The 19,659-nt window shown below is 40.9% G+C and overlaps 1 protein-coding gene across 10 annotated transcripts in view; it reads left to right on the top strand.

Moving 5' to 3' along the window:
- macf1a (microtubule actin crosslinking factor 1a) overlaps positions 1 to 19,659 on the top strand; it is a 218,798-nt gene that overhangs the window by 60,430 nt on the left and 138,709 nt on the right. The window contains exon 1 of one of the 10 annotated variants that reach the window (XM_037092898.1): positions 397 to 534. The exons of the other annotated variants lie outside the window; for them this stretch is intronic. Coding sequence (XP_036948793.1) covers positions 480 to 534 — 55 coding nt within the window. The 5' untranslated portion in view covers positions 397 to 479. Of the gene's footprint in view, positions 1 to 396; positions 535 to 19,659 lie in introns of those variants that run through there. 10 annotated transcript variants of the gene reach the window in all.

Genomic DNA, 19,659 nt, shown 5'->3' with positions numbered 1-19,659 from the left:
ACACATGTTTCTGGCTCTGGCAGTGACATCACCCGCCTTGTGGTCAAAGTCCAGTTCCTCTATCCGGCTTAGAGCTGCTAACACACTCGTAGCCACCGCAACCAGCAACACACACTCGGCAGAGAGAAGACAAGACTGGTAGAAGAAGAAAAGAAGCGAGTAAGAGATGAGGGATTACCTACGTGATTAAGGATGGCCCTTCTTTGACAGCCAGGATCCTGCGATCCACACAGATCAACTGCAGCCTCCAGACTCTCCCTCCTCCTCCATTCTTTACTCTTCTGTTCTGTTTTCACTCACCTTTTCTTAACACCTCTCATTATTCATTTCCTCGAGGTGTTAAGATCACCTTTCCCCTCCTTTTTGCCACCATTTCTCACCAGCTTCTTGTACTTACCCACTTCTTCTTTCAATTATTTCTGTCTTTTCGTCATTTCTCCGTCCCCCCTATCTCTTTCTCTTTTCTCTGGGAGGGAGGGATGAGCTCCACGGCTGCCTACAGACAGTTCCTCCAGGATCTGGAGGAGAAAAGAGGTCGGTGCCCACTTAAACCTTGTCACCTGTCATTAACAATCAGTTAATCGTCCTGTAATGAGGATGAAGATGACAACAAGATACTTTATAGGTGTTTTCAGACACTCGCACTGCTCTAGAGGCTATCATGGCTGTATAATGCCCAGGATCTTATCTTTTGTTATCTCTGTTTGGAGGATTGAAGCATGATGTCAGTAAAGTGACATGTTGCACGTGGGGATTGCTCACCAATGCAGTGAATCAGCATAAACTAAACTATGGGTTGGGTTTTACAAAGGTGTCATACCTGCTCATCAGATACTGGTGTAACTGGATGGTATGGTATGTTTTACTAAGCTTGAGTCCAGGAATGGTAATTATGTGTTTTTTTGTGAATGAGGCTCCAGGAAGCTTCTGCTCTCACATGATTCGTATTTATTTAAAATGCTGTGATTGCAGTTGGTCTTTCAATTTAATCCATTTAAAGGAATGAATGGTCAGTGGTTGTAGTGGTGTTAAAAATCTGTTTTATATGGAGGAAGTTGTTGGTCTAAAATCTGATATATCTGGGTTGAAAACTGAATCTCACTCACACAACTTTATCCACTGAAAAACAGTAAGAAATAAGTTTTTCTGCCGTTCCTAAACTACTTTTCTACACTTTTCTGTGGCTTACTTGAAGGGCCACATCATGTATATGTGTTTCTGTCTGTTTACACACTCAGCTTCTGTATGGCCTCCAGATAAGATGTGGGTCAGGGGAAGGACAAATGGTTGCCTCTGTTCATAGTAGCTTAAACACTGCTTACTGATATTTACCTGAACGCATTTAACACTATTTCAACACATTTATCTGTCTACTCTAAGCTCTTAATTAGCTTCAGCGGCTAATTGTCAAATGCAATTGTTTATGTTAGTGTTGGTCGCTGTCAGTGTGCCAGACGTGGCTCTGCTCTTTCTCACCAAGGACACTTGATCTGGGCAAGAAATCAGACAAGTGTGAGGAACACACACTCACCCAAAAGAGAGGAGACAACAGCGGGAAGGTTTGTTGTAGGATCAGGTGACGTGTCGGAGCAGGCAGGGATGCTTTGCTTCAGCAGCTGTTATCACAACAGTTAGCCAAGTGTAGCGTAAACCTGGCTCCTCCTCTGTTTCTGGCATGAAACAAGTTGTCCTATAAGTATTTATTTTTTATCATACTTTGAATATACTTCACATCTTTACATGTTGTATCACTGAAACAACACAAATGTAAAAGTCAAGATTCAGTTTGATTATCAGTTTACAAACAGGATTGTAAAACAGATGATAGTTGAAGTCTATGTACTCACAAGTCATAAGTAATATAGTAAATATAGAAAATAAAAAGATCCATTCATGATTCCTTGCTCATCACACTTCACAGTCAACCCGCTCTGTGAGCCATTTGCTCCACTTTCTCACAACAGCTGCAACAGCATCTTGTTTTGGGGGAAATGTTGGCACCTCAGTAGCTCACACTGTACATCCACTGTTTTCTTTCAACAGTAGAATGTGAACTATTTCTTTACATACATGTGCTTCTATAGCTGCCTTCTTTTAATCCTAAGGACAATGAAGGGCATGTATTTCAGGTGAGGCTCTTTGTGACTTCAGTGCTGTCTGTAGACCACAGTATTCTCTTAGACTCCTTCTCTAAACTATGAAATGATACCTTTTCCCAACAGCTGCTACATATTTCACTCTTACCTTTTGTAGCACTCCCCTGCTCTTCATCTACCGTTTCATGCTATGCAAATGTGCTTTGTTTTAGCATAAATGGGTGGCAGACACTCGCATCGACTCACTGGCTTAGATGCAGTGAGTTGAGGTGAAGGTCGTAGCAGCTAATGTGGCAAGATAATGTTAATTAATTCTATACTGGTGTACAGAGGGCAGCCGAATCTGTTTCAAAGCAACACTACCCGAGCTATGGATAGAATTGAGGAACATTAAACCTTTTGTCTCTTCTCCACTAAACCCCTTTCTCTCCTTCATTTATGGCCACTAGGAAACCTCTCCACAGTTGTCTCACTGTCAAGGCTATATTCAAATGTAAAAGCCCCCCCTCCCTCATCTTTTGTGTAGTAGTATTACTCTGGCCTTGGCCACACCTGCTGCTGCTTGTGGTCTGGTGATATTATGTGGCACAGTACCCCCCTCCAACAGCTGCTGCATCTGAAGCCTTGCAGCAGTAGATGTCAGGCTGGGTTAGAATCACCTACAATCTCCTTTAACCCCTTAAATTACAGTTGAGGTTAAACTTCTTAACCACTTTAAAGCCAGTGGGGAGATGTAATCACCGCAAATGTAATTAGTAATAAAACATGGGATACTGTGATCTTATGCACAAGCTTAAACATTAAGTCACTTTTGTGATTCAAATTGTTACATAACCCGTAGTGGAAGCTTGAAATTTAAACTACTTACCCGTCTTTAATGGGAAGGATTTCAACCTAAATGTCAAATCGGGGAAACAGAACATAAGTTTTATCTTCCAGTTGGTGTAGTTCTTGATTCCAGAAACAGAAACTTTAAAAAGTACCATTGACTCTGATATTGTTCTGTTGTGTGCCTTCTGGCTCTTTGAGTTCACCTTCAGAGTCTTTTTGTCTGACCACCCATGGGGCAGCAGCCCCTCTGCCATCTGTATCCACTCACATCTCCTCTTCTGTACCCTTAACCTCAGTGAGGGGCTCAGGGACATGCTTTACCTTTGAAATGGAAAAAAACAAGTGCACTTCTCTTGGCTGTCCATTGTGTCCGACTGTGTTTATCTGCAGTCACCTGCCACAGGAGACTAATGGTCCGAAGAATAGCTGTGCGACAGAGACCGAGAACATGTGTGAATGTGTTTGAGGCCGTGAGTTTGGTCACGATTTGTTTAAGGTGGAGTAGCTGTCAGCTTCGATTCTTATCTCTCATACGCTACTTACTCTCTCTACCTGTTCACTACAGTCACATGACACGAGCTGCAACCTCTCAGGATAGATTCATATTGAGAATGTGTTGGCATGTATTTCTCTTCAGTGTTTTCCTTTTTCTTCCCTCTGAGTTGTCTGTGTACCTTTGTGTTTCTGTGTCAGACCAGATCTGTGTCAATGCCCCCAGAGCTAATGGCACGGTGGTGTTTTTTTTTAAGTTCATGAACCAAGGAATTCTACTTGAAAGTACTCCACTATGGAATACAAATGCCTTTGTTTTCTGCTTAACTGTCTCACAACATTTACAATGGTGTTGATAAACCACTAAGTTAATCAAACTTTGCTACAACATTTGTCAAGGTTAAAATGGCAGATTTTTTATAGTATCTTTGCTAATTATCATGTTTTTGTTTTTGACTGAAATTTAAAGACTTCACCTTGAATACTTGGAATCTTTATATAGACTAAACAATACATTTAACTAGAATGCTACCCAGTGAGTTCATACCTCTGCAAAGGACCAACAGTTCCCGTTTTTTACCCAGTTCTAGATACCAGCCACGGAAATGCGCCTGATTTATTTTTATCAAAATGCGTGTGTTAATCCTTGAGAAAACGGCTAAAATGACACAGTGTTTAAGAAAGAGAGAAAAAAATCTTTACCTTTATTTGAATCTGTCTCAAAAGTTGATTGGGATTAGACGATTTCTTGCACCGACAAGGGTGAAAACATTACCTTTCTGATGGCGGTAATGAATAATATTTTTCCTCAAACAGTTGTTGAGTCATTTATCTGGCTAGGGACTTCCTCTCTTGTGTCACAAGTATGTGTGTGTGAGTCATCATAAAAGGACATGTACATCTACTCATTATTTACGTGTTTCCTGTTCAACTCAAAAGTTCCCCTCTCCACTTATATCCACTGTGACACCCTCAGTCCTTTATTTAATCTAACATTGACATTAACTTGTACAAGTAGACATATCTGTAATTTTAGGATATCTATAGGGGCGCCGTGCATTTGAGTGTGTTTGCAGATGAAAGGTTGTGGCCCTGACCTTGGCAATGTTCCCCTTGGATCTATTTTTCCTTACAATCTTTTTGCTATTTTGGTGAATGCCAAATGTAGCGTGATTCAAGTTAGCCAAAAAGTACATGAAATCTTTCCCTCGTAAACATGTCATTTGAAGCAGCCATGTGGTTCATGTGACCAGGATGCTCTTTGCCGAGAGTAGAGGGTATCTGAGTCCAACCTGGAGTGTCAGCTCTATGCGTGCAGGTGGTGGTGGACTGAACCCTGAGACATCAGTCACATATAAGAGACCTCACACCACCACATCTCAGGCAGTGAAAATGGTAAGCTGCCATGTGTGGTTGAGTTTATAATAATCCAGTCATATGAGTGGTTTTTGACTTTGTTGAAAACCCAACATTAGCTCCATTGTTGTCTCTGCTGTCATGAGTTTGTCTTTACCAACAGTCATGGGTATAAAGTTGTTTTGGAATTGGATTAACTTGGATTGGAGGGATGAATGTGTGGGTTATAGTCTTTTTTTTTTCTTTGACTTGATACCAAACATCTTGATGTTTGAAAACATGTTTATTTGATAGCACTCTCTGATGAGATTATATTGATGACGTCTGATCCTAATCACATTGAAGTAGTGCCATGCTGCACAAATTGACGTAATAAGCAGGAGGTGTTGGGGCATGTGTGTGTTTTCAGGGAGGGAATGTGGACATCAGGTTAGTAGAAAGTGTGTAACGTAATCACCAAGTCCACCTGTGAGGCAGAGTGGGACAGCTGGCTGATGAGAAAAGGTGTTTTTTGAGATGATCAAGCCGAGTACAGCAGGTAGATGAAGCCACTGTGTGAAAGTGTTTGGGTGTCTGGACAGTTAATGTGGGTCACTCAGCCTCGACTTTTCTTGTTCTCCACTGACATTTTAATCCACTAGGCTAACTCCGCTAACCGACAATCCCTCATAACAAACACACGCTGTTACACAATGGCACAAGGCACCACACGCCCACCACGCCTTAAAATAATTGTAAAAACAATTTCCAGAGCCCAAAGTCTTCAAATTGCATTTCTTGTTTCTCAACATAAATGCAAGAAAAGCTGCAAATATTCACATTTGAGAAGACTGGCATAAGCATTTTGATTGATAATCTGATTTTTCAGCCCTAATTCGATACCAGCCTACACACGCGCTCACACGAGGATTACACACAATCAAACATGCGCCTCTCTTCACCCTGTAAGGCACCTCGCTCAGAAGTGGGCAGTATTAACCTCAGATTGACTGCAGATTTCATGCAAAGCTTGAATGAGCACATTTCCAACATCCTGTATAATTAGCTGTCACAAAACAGATTGTTGGTCTGTCTGGCTGCCATTTTCTGAGCTCCATCTCTGTTACAGCATCTGCATCTGAATCCAGCATAAAACCACAACTAAATAGTCACAAAACACTCAAATGTGGCAGCTTTCACCTTCTGAAGGAACTCACTGGTTTTTGTGGTGATTCTGTTGGCTGCGTACCTTATCTTATTTTTAGTTATTTATGCAGGAAAATCATTATCTTGACTTTAATGCTTCAGTAACTGTTAATGGTTTTACCAAACTCTGGAGGTGAAACCACTATAGCCGGACGAAAGTTCCAAAATTTCCCAAACTAACTCATTGTTCATCTGAGGCAGCATTTAAGAACCATTAATAGTGGGGAAAACGTTGTTGGAGACAGTCTTTCCAGGACTTTGTGTTTGTGGAGCCCCAGCAACCTGACTCTAATGTTCTCTCTTATTGATTGATTTGTGAGTGGATTGCACATGTGTGTAAGTGTGTATTTAATGTTTTAAAACTGGCTTTAATTCATATATTTAATTTTCCAAATGGACTTATTAAAAGAGCTGGACCACAAATTGAGTTACAGTAACTAAAATATTAAATTACTGCATCTTAAATGTCCTATTTGTCAGAACATTTGTGGGAGAATTTTACAAGTTGGGATTTTTTAATATTTTTTTTTTACAAACAGGACCTTTTAACGCAGTGTCTGAGTTAGCCCATGCAAGAAGCTCCAAAGCTAAGTCATTTTATAGCAAAGTGTAAACCTAAGAAATCATATGTTTAAACAACTAATCCAGACCCCCATGTACCAAACACCTGTTAATGTAGATTATTGGTTCTCACTGGTGCTGAGAGAACAAACTGTTAATTGGCAGACTAATGTGGTGGCTTTACATTGTTTAGTGTCACGAGCAGACAAGTCGCCCGTCTGAACTTCAAAGCCTGTTAATCAGGTTACATAAACGTCTGGATGCTGTTTGTTTCCACGCTAGTGTGAGGCTGGGGTGCCAGATTAAGTCAGAGGTGGAGATACTGTAGTAGGCAGAGTTTAACCTGAGAGAACAACACAGGTGCACATTAAACATCTCACCCTTCTCATAACTGTTAAAACTATGATGATAAACTCAAGATGTGAGGAAAGTAAAAATAACAAATCTTGTAATCTTACGCATACAACCTTTTGTTTCTGTAGTAGTCATATTACTACAATGTAACAACAAAAGCCGAATCTCAGAGGGAGGAATGGTCAGAGTAAAAATGGTGGCTTATTTATTCTTGGCTTATGTATTTTCTGTGTTCATCTCACCTCCTCTCTGCAAAGACAATCTCAGTATCTCTAACATCAGAGCAGCGGCCTGGCCTGCTGTAATAAGTCAGTTCAAAGTGCTGTCTGATCTGTCGAACATTATATGACCGTACGCATTAAGTGTGAATGTATCATAGAGCACCGTGACTGTGATAGATTTAATGACCACATGGGGCTGATGAGGCAGAACCTTTGTGACATTTGAGCACAACTGCCAATTTTCACCTGTGTTAATGCTATAAAGAAGTGATAATATATCCAGTCATCCAATACCATCCATTAAAGAGGTGCATACAGAGGGCCTGATAATTTTGAATACATGGAGCCATTCATGCTAATAATATCTTTTTGTAATGGAGTTTTTATAGGGCTGAGTAAAGTTATTTTAGGAAGGTAAATGGAGGAGATGTGTGGGTTTTCTGTGTCAGTGTGTAATGGAGCAGTTCTGAGGGGCAGACCAGGCGATGTGATCGGCCGCTGAGCATCCAGAAGCTGCTGAAACACCTCAGCATGTTGGATCCTCATCAACACAGAGGCTCAATTTTTACTGTTTTATTGGCGATGTCTTCAAAATCTGGGCCACCCTGTTGCCCAGTGTCATACACACACACACACACACACACACACACACACACACACACACACACACACACACACACACACACACACAGACATGTCTTCAGTAGTGGTCACCCAGATGTGTTGAGTATGATAAGCGTTCTCTTGTTTATCTGTTTTTTACAGTCAGTGCTGTTTATCAGTATCATGCCAGTTGGGCGCCACCCCACCATTTCTTCACTGGCTGAGCTAAAGTGTTTACTGTCATGCATTCAAACATATGCAAGTATATTTTTGCGACACCATCTACCATCAACTCCCCCTCAGAGCCCCTGAATGCTGCTGTTAAGGCTGTAGCGCCCTCTAAAGGATAGATTTATTGATTAGTTGCAGCATAAGACTTCAGGTCAAAGGAAATTGTAAAGATGCAATGCACTTTGCAACCACACAAAATAACATATTTCAAAAAACGTTGAGTGTTTTATTTCATCCACATCTTGTTCACACTTTATGGCCACCTCTCTTTGCATGACTTACATGCACTGTCTTTGTAGCTTTGACTCACTTACCACAACCCTCTCCCCAAACCGACAGGCCTATAATCACACAGAGCAGAGTACAGTTTGTGCATGTAATTACCGTGTATGTGTGTGTGGTATTGATGTGAGCTATGTGACACTGTGAATGCAGGATGTAGGCGAAGGAACAAGGCGGTGAAAAAGGAGAGGAGGAGCAGAGGGAAGAGAAAATTGGAGGGAAATGAAAGGAATTTAGAGGAGGGCTGCAACTATTGATTATTTTCATCTTGCAAACACTTGGCTAAAAATGTTGATCAGTGATTACCAAAGCCCAAGATGACGTCCTCGAATGTCTTGTTTTGTCCACGAACCAAAGATACCAGTTTACTGTCTCAGAGGAGTAAAGAAACCAGAATATGTTCCTACTAAAGAGGCTAGAATCAGAGAATATTCTTTTTCTGAAACAGATCAAAACATTTGTTGATGTATTGATAGTTGACGACTAATCGATAAGTCATTGCAGCCGTAGAGAGAAAACTACAGGAGATTTTGCCTTTTGGTTGCAGTGTAGCATTTGTGCTGTGAAAGAGTTGTTGAACCGCTGAATCACAGTTCATTTTCCAGGCAGGTTTAAATGTGACAGTACAGCCAGGCAAGGGTTAGCTTAGCATAGCATAAAGACTGGAAAGGGGGGGGGGGGTGGCTACCATGACTAACAGACAAGAAGTGGTCATTACTGAGCTTTGGAGGTGGTAGTAGGCAGATTTAATTATCTTCAAATAAATCCAGGCTAGCTCTTTCCTCGTTTCCAGTTGTTACATATAGCTAAGCTGACTGTGACTTCACCATAGTGTCGTAAGAAAGGTATAGATCCTCTTTTGTAACTCTCAGCAAGAAGGTGAATGAGCATTTTTCACAAAATGTTAAATGTTGTTATTCCATCAGAAAGACAAGACAAAGCAAGAGTTAATATGCCTGATAAACACTTTATAATTTTAACAGACAGCTTAAATAGGATTCACAATTTCTCTCCTCTTGTTGGTATTATCCCATTTTAAACTCATTACACTTAATGACTTATTTGTCCTTTTAATCTAAATAGTTAGCTTGATGTTGGTGTTTTCCCGCAGTGTGGACTTGATATGATATGAGTGAACTATGTATCTACCTTACTCTACCAATCCTCCATCAACACCACCTACATTAACCTGCTGCTCATTCAAGGCATGAAATCCCCCTGAGCAGTGCCACGATAGAGAACTCAAAAGGTCAAGGCACAATGATTCCAAATGTCACAGCACTCCTGCACAGATCACTGTGGCTCTGTGAGTCCCAGGTTGTCTCTCTCAGTAACGTTGGCAAGCACCACAGTGGTTCAGAGTGTGGATGTCTTGGGTAAGGAATGATGAGGAACTCAGTACTAATCAAGGATGAAAACTTCATTAGTCTCTAGGCTTGAGTTCATGCAGTTTAACCAAATTGTCTTGTGGAGCTGGTCATTAAATTCCTCCTCCTCCCCTGATTAAAATGCTTGTGAGAAACTGTTTAGGTCAGCGTTGTTCTCTGTTTCTATTGTGCGCAGTCATTTTGTTTACATACACTTTATCCATTTTGTTTCCTTGAATGAACTCAAGTTTGCTTAAATTGATGTGGCTCAGCTCTCTGCAGTGACAGGTCCTTTGTCCTTCTCCATTTACCTGAACACTATTGCTTTATCAGCCTTAATCACATCTACGTAATTTGTGGCCAATACTGACCACTTATCTGTTATCTAGGCTCTCACATGGGCATGGAAGTGCACAAATGGCACAACATGTAGCCAACACTGACCTGATTTACCTGAGTTTGTGGGTGCATGCAGGTGTATCTACATCCCTCAAAAAGTTAGAGTTTACTGAGACATCAGTGTCTAGTTTTCACAAATGAATATACAGCGATTGATGATGATTCCGACGAAAACCAGCCTGTCAGTCAGTGAACTCTTTGATTAAAGTCTCTTTCGCTTGTCTAAACAGTTTGTCGTGTTAATGATTTATAGCTTCTGGACTGGAAACGAGAGACGGAATAGACGAGTGTTTATTTTTACTTGCCTTGAATCAGGGGTCAAACGTTGTGTCAAAGACAAGTGATGGAGGTCTGAGAGCCAAAATGTTTAGACTGCCATGTAATTGAATAATGATAATGTTCCATCTTTGACCATGATCTGCAGTTGTTTTAAATGGACATTTACCAACAAATCATTCGTTGAATTATTCATCTTTCTGCTTCAGCAGCATGGGAATTATGGGCTCTCTGTGACGGTGAAGAACAAGACTCTGTGGGTGCTAAGCTGGGACATCAGTTTATCGCTTGTAAAAGCTTATGAAACTACTATATTTGAATACACTTGGTGTCCTTGTTTTCTTGAGGCCCCTGAGGGGAAGCATTACTCAGCTCATCTGCCAACTCAGTTGTCAGAACAGAATCCTAATTGTAGTGACACATTAAGCAGACTGGGAAATATTAAGATCTCCTACTGTATAATTCAGTTTAAATGATTTGTTTGCCTGTCAGGATATGCAAGTGTCGTCAGTTATGTTGTGGTAGGAAAAATTGGTTGTTAAAAGTTAAGATTATTAAGCAAAAACAACCAAAGATTCTGTTTAATCAGTGTTATGTTTTGAGCAACTTTGACATTGATGATGGTATTTACCATTGCATCATTTACAGGAGCTGAGTAACATCAAGTAGAGTCATAATATTAGTTAACAAAATCTAATTTCAATGATGTGTATCTTAAAAGCCTTTGTCTTTATTCATTAATAATACATTTACATATTCAAGATTCCATTGTGTGTAAATATGAACCAATCAGCCACAAACAGAATTACATCACAGTCTTTTTATCACCATATTGTTTTCTCCTGCTGTTGCTGCAAGAAGAAGCTGTTTCCTGTTTACTTCCTGGTGTCCCCAGACTCCATCAGGCCCCGCAGGCTCCACCTTGAAGAGCTCAACCGGCTCCACTTCCTGGAGACAGGGGGCAGCGTGGGAAACGTAGTGTTATCTCGGCGTGATACGGAGCCGGCTGCTCTTAGGTCTGAGGACCCCTGAGGTCTGTGCTTTATGCGCTGTGATCTTAGAGAAGCTAGAAAACATAGAGAGAGATGAATGTGTGTGTGCGAGCCGGGAAGAAAAAAATGCCTCTAGATTATCTGATGACGTTCTTTTCACAGCCAGGGAGATATAAACCATGTCTGCCCTCTTTGCCTTGGCCCTCAGGTTTATTTCCAAGATAGAAACGGTTTTATTTGGGTATATTTTTAGAGCCTTTGAAGTGAGAGGAACATGGTGTGATGCTGCAAGGGCGGCTTCAACACTGGAAATGGGACACTGGGATTTCTCTTCTTGCTGTGGACAAGCTCAGATAATCTTAACGCAGTTTACATAGGCTGTGTGTACAGGGTGGGGGTATGGAGCAAGCCTTTGTTTGTGGAGGTGTGTGTGGATGTGGGTAAATAAGTTATGTCTATGTACATGTGGACTTGATTCTACATCCCCCTTCTCTCATTTCATCTCCATCAGTGTCTCTCTTCTCTCTGCATCCCCTGTGTGTTTTCCAACTATTTAACTCTCTTTTGTCTGATTTTTGTGAAGTGGTCGTGACAGGCTGACCTGATTCAGTCCTTCCACCCAGCCTTTTTGTGCTTCGATCTGTAAGCATTTAAAAGCTGTTTCCTGTGTTTATTGAAGGCCTTCTGTCCACTCGTTATCTGCTGGTGGGGCCCAAAGGCCTGAGCCAGCAGTCAATAGGAACACTGAGTGTAAGTGCAGATAGAACATCTCCCCGCCAATTAATCAAGTCTGTTAACACGCTCTCTCCCTGACCACCTTGATGAAATTGTAGCAGCCAATTCTAACAGACAGAGCAGCTATGAACATTTAGCTGCCAGTAAAAGCTGCCATTATTTTTGTACATATATGTAACATTTCTGCACATATCACAAGAAAAGTGACTAGACCTTTGTTTTATATTTTGTTGCCTGTCACTGTAATTTCTGGGACAGTATCAGATATTGAGCTGGGAAGATAAATATAACATGTATTAAAAAAACCTTACCTTATTTCAAACATCTCTGTCTGAGTCACAAAGATAGATTTGCATTAGCAAGGGTGGTTGTTTAATAACAAATACAAAGACTCCCATGTTCCAACACTCTACATTGTTTTGACTGAAAGATTCCTAGTTGCATGAATAACATACTGAACTAAGAGGAATTTCTGTTTCGGTCAGCTTCCTGTCCATCCAAATCCTAAAGCTATTCTCTTTACTGTCTTTATAGTTGCTGAAAGCGGTCAATTTTGCTGTTTTTACTGTTGCAGCTGTAGTTGGCCTGATTTCAACCTGTCTGATCGTTACACAAACATTATCAAAACCAATTATCACCAAGATAATCCACACAGCTTTGAAAATATGACTTGGATTGTAATAAACGGGAATTTTCCTTTTAAATAAGCTTTTCTCTTTGAAGTCTACGGCATCACTTTTTACTTGGGGGTTGGGGTCTTATCATGGCGCCCCTTCTCTTTCCTTTTCCACGGAAATCTGACCTCTGCTGTCCTCTGTTCTTTTATTACCTCGTCTCACACCTTTACTCTCCTCCCTTTCTCCACCAGCAGCTGCATCAGTTACATTTTACCAAACCCCCTTTTCCATAAAATTTTCAAATACCGGTCTTGAACTCATCTCCCTATGAGCTCATTAAAAAAGGATTACTGTCCCTTTATGTAACAAGACTTAGTCTTAACATACCTGACTTTCTTATGAACCTGTGCAATGTGGAGCAATTAACGCTGCCATTGATCACTTTCCAAGTTGTTGTGCCGGCAGGGCACGGTTAACATCCCCGTAGCCTCCAGGCTAAGCAAGATCATTTCTTGCTCTGCCACAGAGTGTAAAGAGCTGCAGTTTGTGTTTATTTGTTTTCTGTGTAGGTATGCGTGTGTCATTACAGAGTGTGAAAGCAATAAAAAGGTCTTTGCCAAGAGGTGGAAAAGCAACCTCGGGTCATTAGTGAGACTGAAAGAGAAGCTTCTGTCTGTCTCTGATGTATGATCGCTCCTCCTCTCTCCTCTTGTTTCATCGTTGGGCTCGGTGGTCTTTGGCTTTCCTTTTGCCTTTTCGTCACTGGGATTCACACAAACACACAATAGTCGACTGTTTGTCTGACACACTCTGTCACACACATGAGCATTAACTGACTCACTGACAGCTCCAGTGACTGTGAAAGCAACCTCACACCTGCTTGAGCACAACACACACAATTACAGCCCACCAAACTTTGGACCCACACAACAGTGAAAGTCAGTAATGACTGAGAGGGAGTTTTTATAGTTCATCCAGGCTACTTGATGCTTTTAACAAGCTGTTGTCAGGACAGTTTTATCGCCGTACCTATTAAGACATCAAGTTGAATGAACGCAGAACTGCTGATACTAATGTAGTATTTATTGGGGAGGATTCAGATTGTGACATCCAGTTAAGTGGTTTTGCACAAGTCAGCACTTGAACAACAATGATGATGTTTTTCTGCTAATGGAAGAAAAAATATGCAGCACATTCAGACCACAACTAGTAATTATTGCTTCATCTTCAATTATTTCATGTTAGAACACAGCCAAAAAACACAAGTTACATTGTTTTTGTCTAATCAATAGCCCAAACCAAATGTTCTCAGCTTGTAATCATATATAAAACAGAGAAATGTCACAAATCTTTACATTTGAGAAGATTCAACTTTTGCTTGATAAATTACTCATGTCTGCTTAATCACATTTGTTGCTTTACTTCTTTTGATCTAACAGTGTTTATCTGTGGGCCGACCAGTCAGCTTAGACATATTTTTGTCCATTATTTTTAATACAGAAAATCATATTTTTCAACTAAATCACTTCATCAATATGCAATAATATCGAAGTTGATGTCTTTTGCTTACATCCTGATTTACTTTGAGGTGCAGTAGAAATACTCAAACAAACATGTATTACAAGTATAAGGGTTAAAGCCTTTAAAGCCAATAAGAATAAAGGTTAGAGCCTGTACTTCTGTCACCTTTAACTTAAAGGTGACAGAAGTACTCTCTGCAGTGAGCATGTGTCATCTTGAGATGTCAGCTAAAGACAAAAGAAACCCCAAACCTATACAAGAAGAGGCCTGAGACCTTTACCAGACTGAATGTAAACGTTGACGTCATGGCAGCGAGGACCCGCGGACGTCTCTGACAACCTGATAATTATGGCTTTTTCAGGAGCTCGGGTCAAGTGCCTCAATAAAAGTCCAGAGGACAGGGATGGTGTGCGGAGGGATGGAGGGAGGGTCCTAATTGAGAGGTGTCCATGGCAACGAGAACAGCTGGGGTTAAAATTAAGGGCCTGGTTACCGTGGTTATGTGTTGGGGTCCCATGTATTTGTGTACACTCTTCACATTCTTTGCCCCTGCCCCTTTCATTCCCTCACTTTTTGTCTTTCTCCCTCTGCCTTGTCATTTCCCATCCACTGACCTCATCGTCTAAGTGTCTTTCTTCTCCCTCGTCTTCATCTCTCTCTCACGACCCTATAGATGTCTTGCTCTTTCTCCCTGGCTCTCACAAACACACCTCCTCCTAACCCTCTTTACCATCCCATTCATTCCACTGCTCTGTACATTTGTAGCCGAGCAAGGCTTTAACATAGCCAAGAGTTTGAGGTCCAGTGGCGTCAGGAGTGTTCTTCAGACAGGAAGAGTCGTGGAGTTTGAGACAAAACACTGAAGTTTATCATTTTCTAGCTGTGATACAGCTTCACTCTGTAGACAGTGACGGTCAGTTGTTGACTTCACCATTTTGGTCAAAACTGAAATATCTCTTTGACTGTTGGCTAGATAACCACGCATTTTGTGAACCAGACTTGGCTTCAACATTCAGCTGTTTCATTTTATTATTTTTTTCACTTGTCAGCCAAGTAGTACAGAAAACTTCTCACCCAAGTCAATTTTTACATGCCCCTGTGGAAGATGTTGACTAAAGTTCATTGTCATGTGTAATGTTTTTCAGAGTTAGGACACTGTGAACATTCTTAGATACTGAAAATGTTTTTAGGATAATTCAAACATTTTCTTGAATAGTAGATAGCAGAGGAAGAATTTCATCATAACTTGTTTCTTTAACAGTGCGTACAACATAACGCCTCAACTTTAACTTTGAAACCAGGAAGAAAGAACATGTCGAGACCAGGAAATGATACAAAAGAGCCATATTCGAAATTCTTGGTTAGGAGTTCCCTCTTAAATTTCACTTTCCCTCTTCTCTTCTTGCTTTGCTGTGATGTTAGCTCTCCTGTCCTCTAAAATGTTTTTGTTATTCCTCTTTCTTTTCACTTTCATCTGTCTTTGGCATGTCTCCCATTTATCTTATGTTTTGTTCCCCTTGGACTTTGATCTGTCATCTGTCCTTATCTCACCCTCTTCATCCCATGCACTCTCACATGATAAGCCTTTCTGGCTGCCTGTCAATTTATCTCAATCAAAGTATTTTTTTTCTTTTTACCGATCCTTCATTGCCCCCATTCTCTCTTTGTTCCTATTTGTTTCTCCTTCTGCTGCTCTCTGTGTGCTTCCCTCTCCATGCTCATTAACCTGTGATTAACTAAGGTCCTAAAACTAAAGGACTTTGGATGAAGCTTCTCTTTTTCTCACGGGGTCATAAATCCATCGCTCTCTCTCCTGCCCTCTTTCAAAGTCAGTCTCCTCCCTCCTTTCCCACCATCCATTCATTCAAGGCTTTCCTGTGCCAGCTTCTTCCTCTATTTCTCATCCTAACTCCTCCTTGTTTCTCTGACATTTTAGGTAAGTGTTTTAGTTGTCAGATTACCTAGCTGATTTGCTTGCAGTGGTGTCCACACACACACACACACACACACACACACACACACACACACACACACACACACACACACACACACACACACACACACACACACACACGATCCTTGCCCTTTTACCGCGAGGAGGGCTCTGACCGGACAGTAAATGCTCTAGAGGTCACCATCACTGTTTTCATGCTGCTCCTGAGCCTGATGACTGGGAATGAGGTAGCACCAGAGTCGGTCACAGAGGTCATACTGGTTTCCTGCTTCCAGCCAGACTCACTGTGTTTATACTGCTTACAAACCAAACCATCCATCATATATGAAATTCACCATGACAATGTATAGTTTATGTCCAAACCAGAAAAACTGCAGTGTTGTGGTGGTTTAGGTTGATGGATGGGCCTATAAAGCTTGTGAGTGTGGTTTGTTACCACTGCATCAGTTCAGTTTTTTGATAGCCATGGTGGAGATATTGGCCCTTAGACATAAGATGTTTTGGTTTTATAACTTAATTCTTACATTTATTGTAGGAAAAGCAATAAAAGACTAGAATTCAATCATTCTCATTGAATAATGTTCTTTTTCATGGTCTTTATGTCTTTCTTTATGATAATCAGTACCTCAATAATTAAGGATTTTTAAGATTTTCTAATAAGAGTTTTCTGCAGAACATTTTTTCTACAAGTCGATATTTTTTTCATCTTCTTTTCTCCGTGTAGCGTCCAGAACCTTTGTGAGTAGTCACAACTATTTCTGTGATGTTGCAGCTTGAACTATAGTTATATGCTGAAATAATCTATTTTGGGTGTATGTCAGTGTGGCACAAAAGGAAAACAGAGCAAAGATTTAAACTGTTCAAGTCTTTGTTCTTTTCTTTTTATTAAGCACTGTGAGAGAAAGGACAGGGGTAGTTGGGTTTTGTTTCCTGAAAACAAAAGCTTTGCCACTGCTGGGTTTGTTTCTGCTTTCTTGGGTGTGTAGGCTCAAACTTTTCCTGTTTTCTCAGCCAAGTAATTTAATTTTGCTATGCAGGAATTCGTGGCTTTCAGAAACAGTGTTGCTCTCTTGACATATTAGCAGCAGCAGCAGGGCCAGTGACCCAGTTTGACTCCCAAAGTTCACATGTACATGCTTCAAGAGTTTATTAAATCACTGTTTTAGGGAACTGTGACTGGTTTTCACACAGTCATCTTGTGTTTTATTAACACAGATTAGAGCTGTTGTTAGCTTTTTACAAGACAAATGTTATCCCTTTGATCTGCCAGTAGAAGCACTGGCTGTGAAACCTTAGCTCTAAACTGACCTCAAGTCTGTCTCCAGATGGGTCAGCTTCCCACTTTTCATTATTGACATCTCTTAAGTAATTGGCTGGCACCCCTGTGCTTTGTGTTTGTCTGCGTCTGTATCTGTGTGTATCCTCACGTCAACTGCTGTTAATCCATCCTTGTTAGTTTATTTGGGGGTCACACTCATCCTCTACCCTCCCCTGTTCCATCCTCCTCTCCTGTCCTCTAATCTCTTAATGGCATCTCGGGGTATCGCTGTCTGCCTGTCTGTCTCTCTGCTGGCTCCTGGCTCTGCTCCTGTCTGCTCTGTGGAGAGGGTGTAGCCATGCGCTTAGTGGTTCTGTCAAAACATACCTTGGTTAGCTGTCAGCAGTAGCAGCACCGGTAGGTTTGATGTGTTCATCCCACTCTGTCAAACTGGATACAATTGTTACCCACTTATTACTATTACTAATCTGTTGTCTATATGCTGGGGACGACCTGCGTCAAAAGAAAACCTGATAGATGTTGAATAGATGTTGAAATAAAATACATATAGAAATAAAAAAACATGTTTTTTCTGCAGGGTCACTAAGAAGAAATAAAGAACAGTATTGTATGTTTTTGTATAAAATCGACTAACTGATATATCAGGCTCTGCAACAAGTATGCACAAAACACACAACTTTTTACTGTCCTCCATATTTTCAGTGTTCACATCCCATTCACTGACCTCTTAAAATACCCTTGTAGTTAAATATGTCAGTTACTACATAGCCTGCTTTTCATAACCCAGTAACTCTTAATGTCCATAGTGGCCTAATATAACATCTGATGGACAGTTAACTAGATTGTCTATGAAGCCTTGTTGAGGTCCAGTGATCACGATGCCCAGCTCCTCGCTGTGTGATTATCCATGCCTGAATAGAAAGCAGTCTGATGTTGGTTGCTCATTACCGTCTGACCCAGCCATGCCAAATCCATATGTCTAAATAGAGCTAAACTATGTATGAGGGTGTAAATGTTTCACTGTGTGTTCATCTTACATCAAACATTTTATTATTTCCCCAAAGTTTCCCTGCTGGGAATTCTGTGTCTGTTTTTCCTGTTTTGTCTTCCTCCTGTTACATACCAGTAAATTGATGCAGACTGAGCCAAAGTTAACAGACTGAACAGTTTGGACGTCACACACAATAGAAAAGAAAATTAAACTGTAGTCGGTCTGGATCCAAGTGTGAGACTAAACTTTCTTCTTGAGTTTTCAGCTGAATAAGATACTTTAAAAAAAAAATCAATGATGCAACACTGGAAACAGACTGCATTTGCTTCTCTGTAACTGGACCCAGTCTGCCCCCTAACTGCAGAGTTTAGTACTGCAGGGGAACTGTGTGTCCCTGGGTTTGTCTCAATGTTTGGATGCATTTCAAACTGGCTCCAACTTTCCCTGCAGACTGTATCTACTATTGATCATTGTACTGCAAACAGAATTCCAACTACATCGCTCTTGGTTTCAGGATCCAGGAAAAGTTTTCACAGTGTGCAGGTCAGTGAATGAGCACTATAGTCAGGTGCCTGTCTGTGCTGAGGGAAATATGTCATCAAAACATGTACAGCTACATCCACCTTGTTTCCAGTATGTGCACTGTTATGTCTGAAACCTCCGGGCATTTCTGTCTGAATGGTTCAGCCTCAGAGTGGCAGGTCAGGACTCTGGCGGCCGGCTTGGTTTCCAGACAGGAAGTGTTCCTGCTACATTTCACCAATGTAGAGCACAGAGGTCACGCAGCTGCGGGAGAACAGTGTGGGATGCTGGAAGGCAGTGATATGTCACGGTCACTCCACATGCAGCTGTGTGTTGAAAGAGTCAGAATAGCTTTTTTATTTGTGTTTATTTGCAGAGTTACAGTTTTACAGAAACTCTAAATCGCACTACACGACTGAGAATTATCACTGTATCTGTCCAGAAGATTGACATGGCAATACAATTTCATAAGGGCAGAAAATAATAATTAAGGTATGACTTTTTTTTTTATATTTCATAATATAGTTTATTCTCAACATATACCATTTTTCTTTGTGATGACGCAGAGAAATATTGATCGCTACAGAGTTGTTAGCACATTCTTGCACAGGTAGGAGCTGGCATTAAATGCAGAGGTGACTGAGTTCAGTCTGGCAGATGGTGCTTTGTCAGAGGAACTGAAGGGAGCGACAGAGGAGGAGGTGGAATATTTTTGTTGTAACTACGTGAACATGAAAGTCCAAGGTCAGGGGATTCATCACTCTGATGCGACTGTCCTTTTCCTCATCCTGCTC

Source organism: Acanthopagrus latus, chromosome 3 (assembly GCF_904848185.1).
Source record: "Acanthopagrus latus isolate v.2019 chromosome 3, fAcaLat1.1, whole genome shotgun sequence".
In the NCBI taxonomy this organism is placed as follows: domain Eukaryota; kingdom Metazoa; phylum Chordata; class Actinopteri; order Spariformes; family Sparidae; genus Acanthopagrus; species Acanthopagrus latus.
Note: the sequence above shows the minus strand (reverse complement) of the source record. Positions and strands in the feature narration are given on the sequence as shown.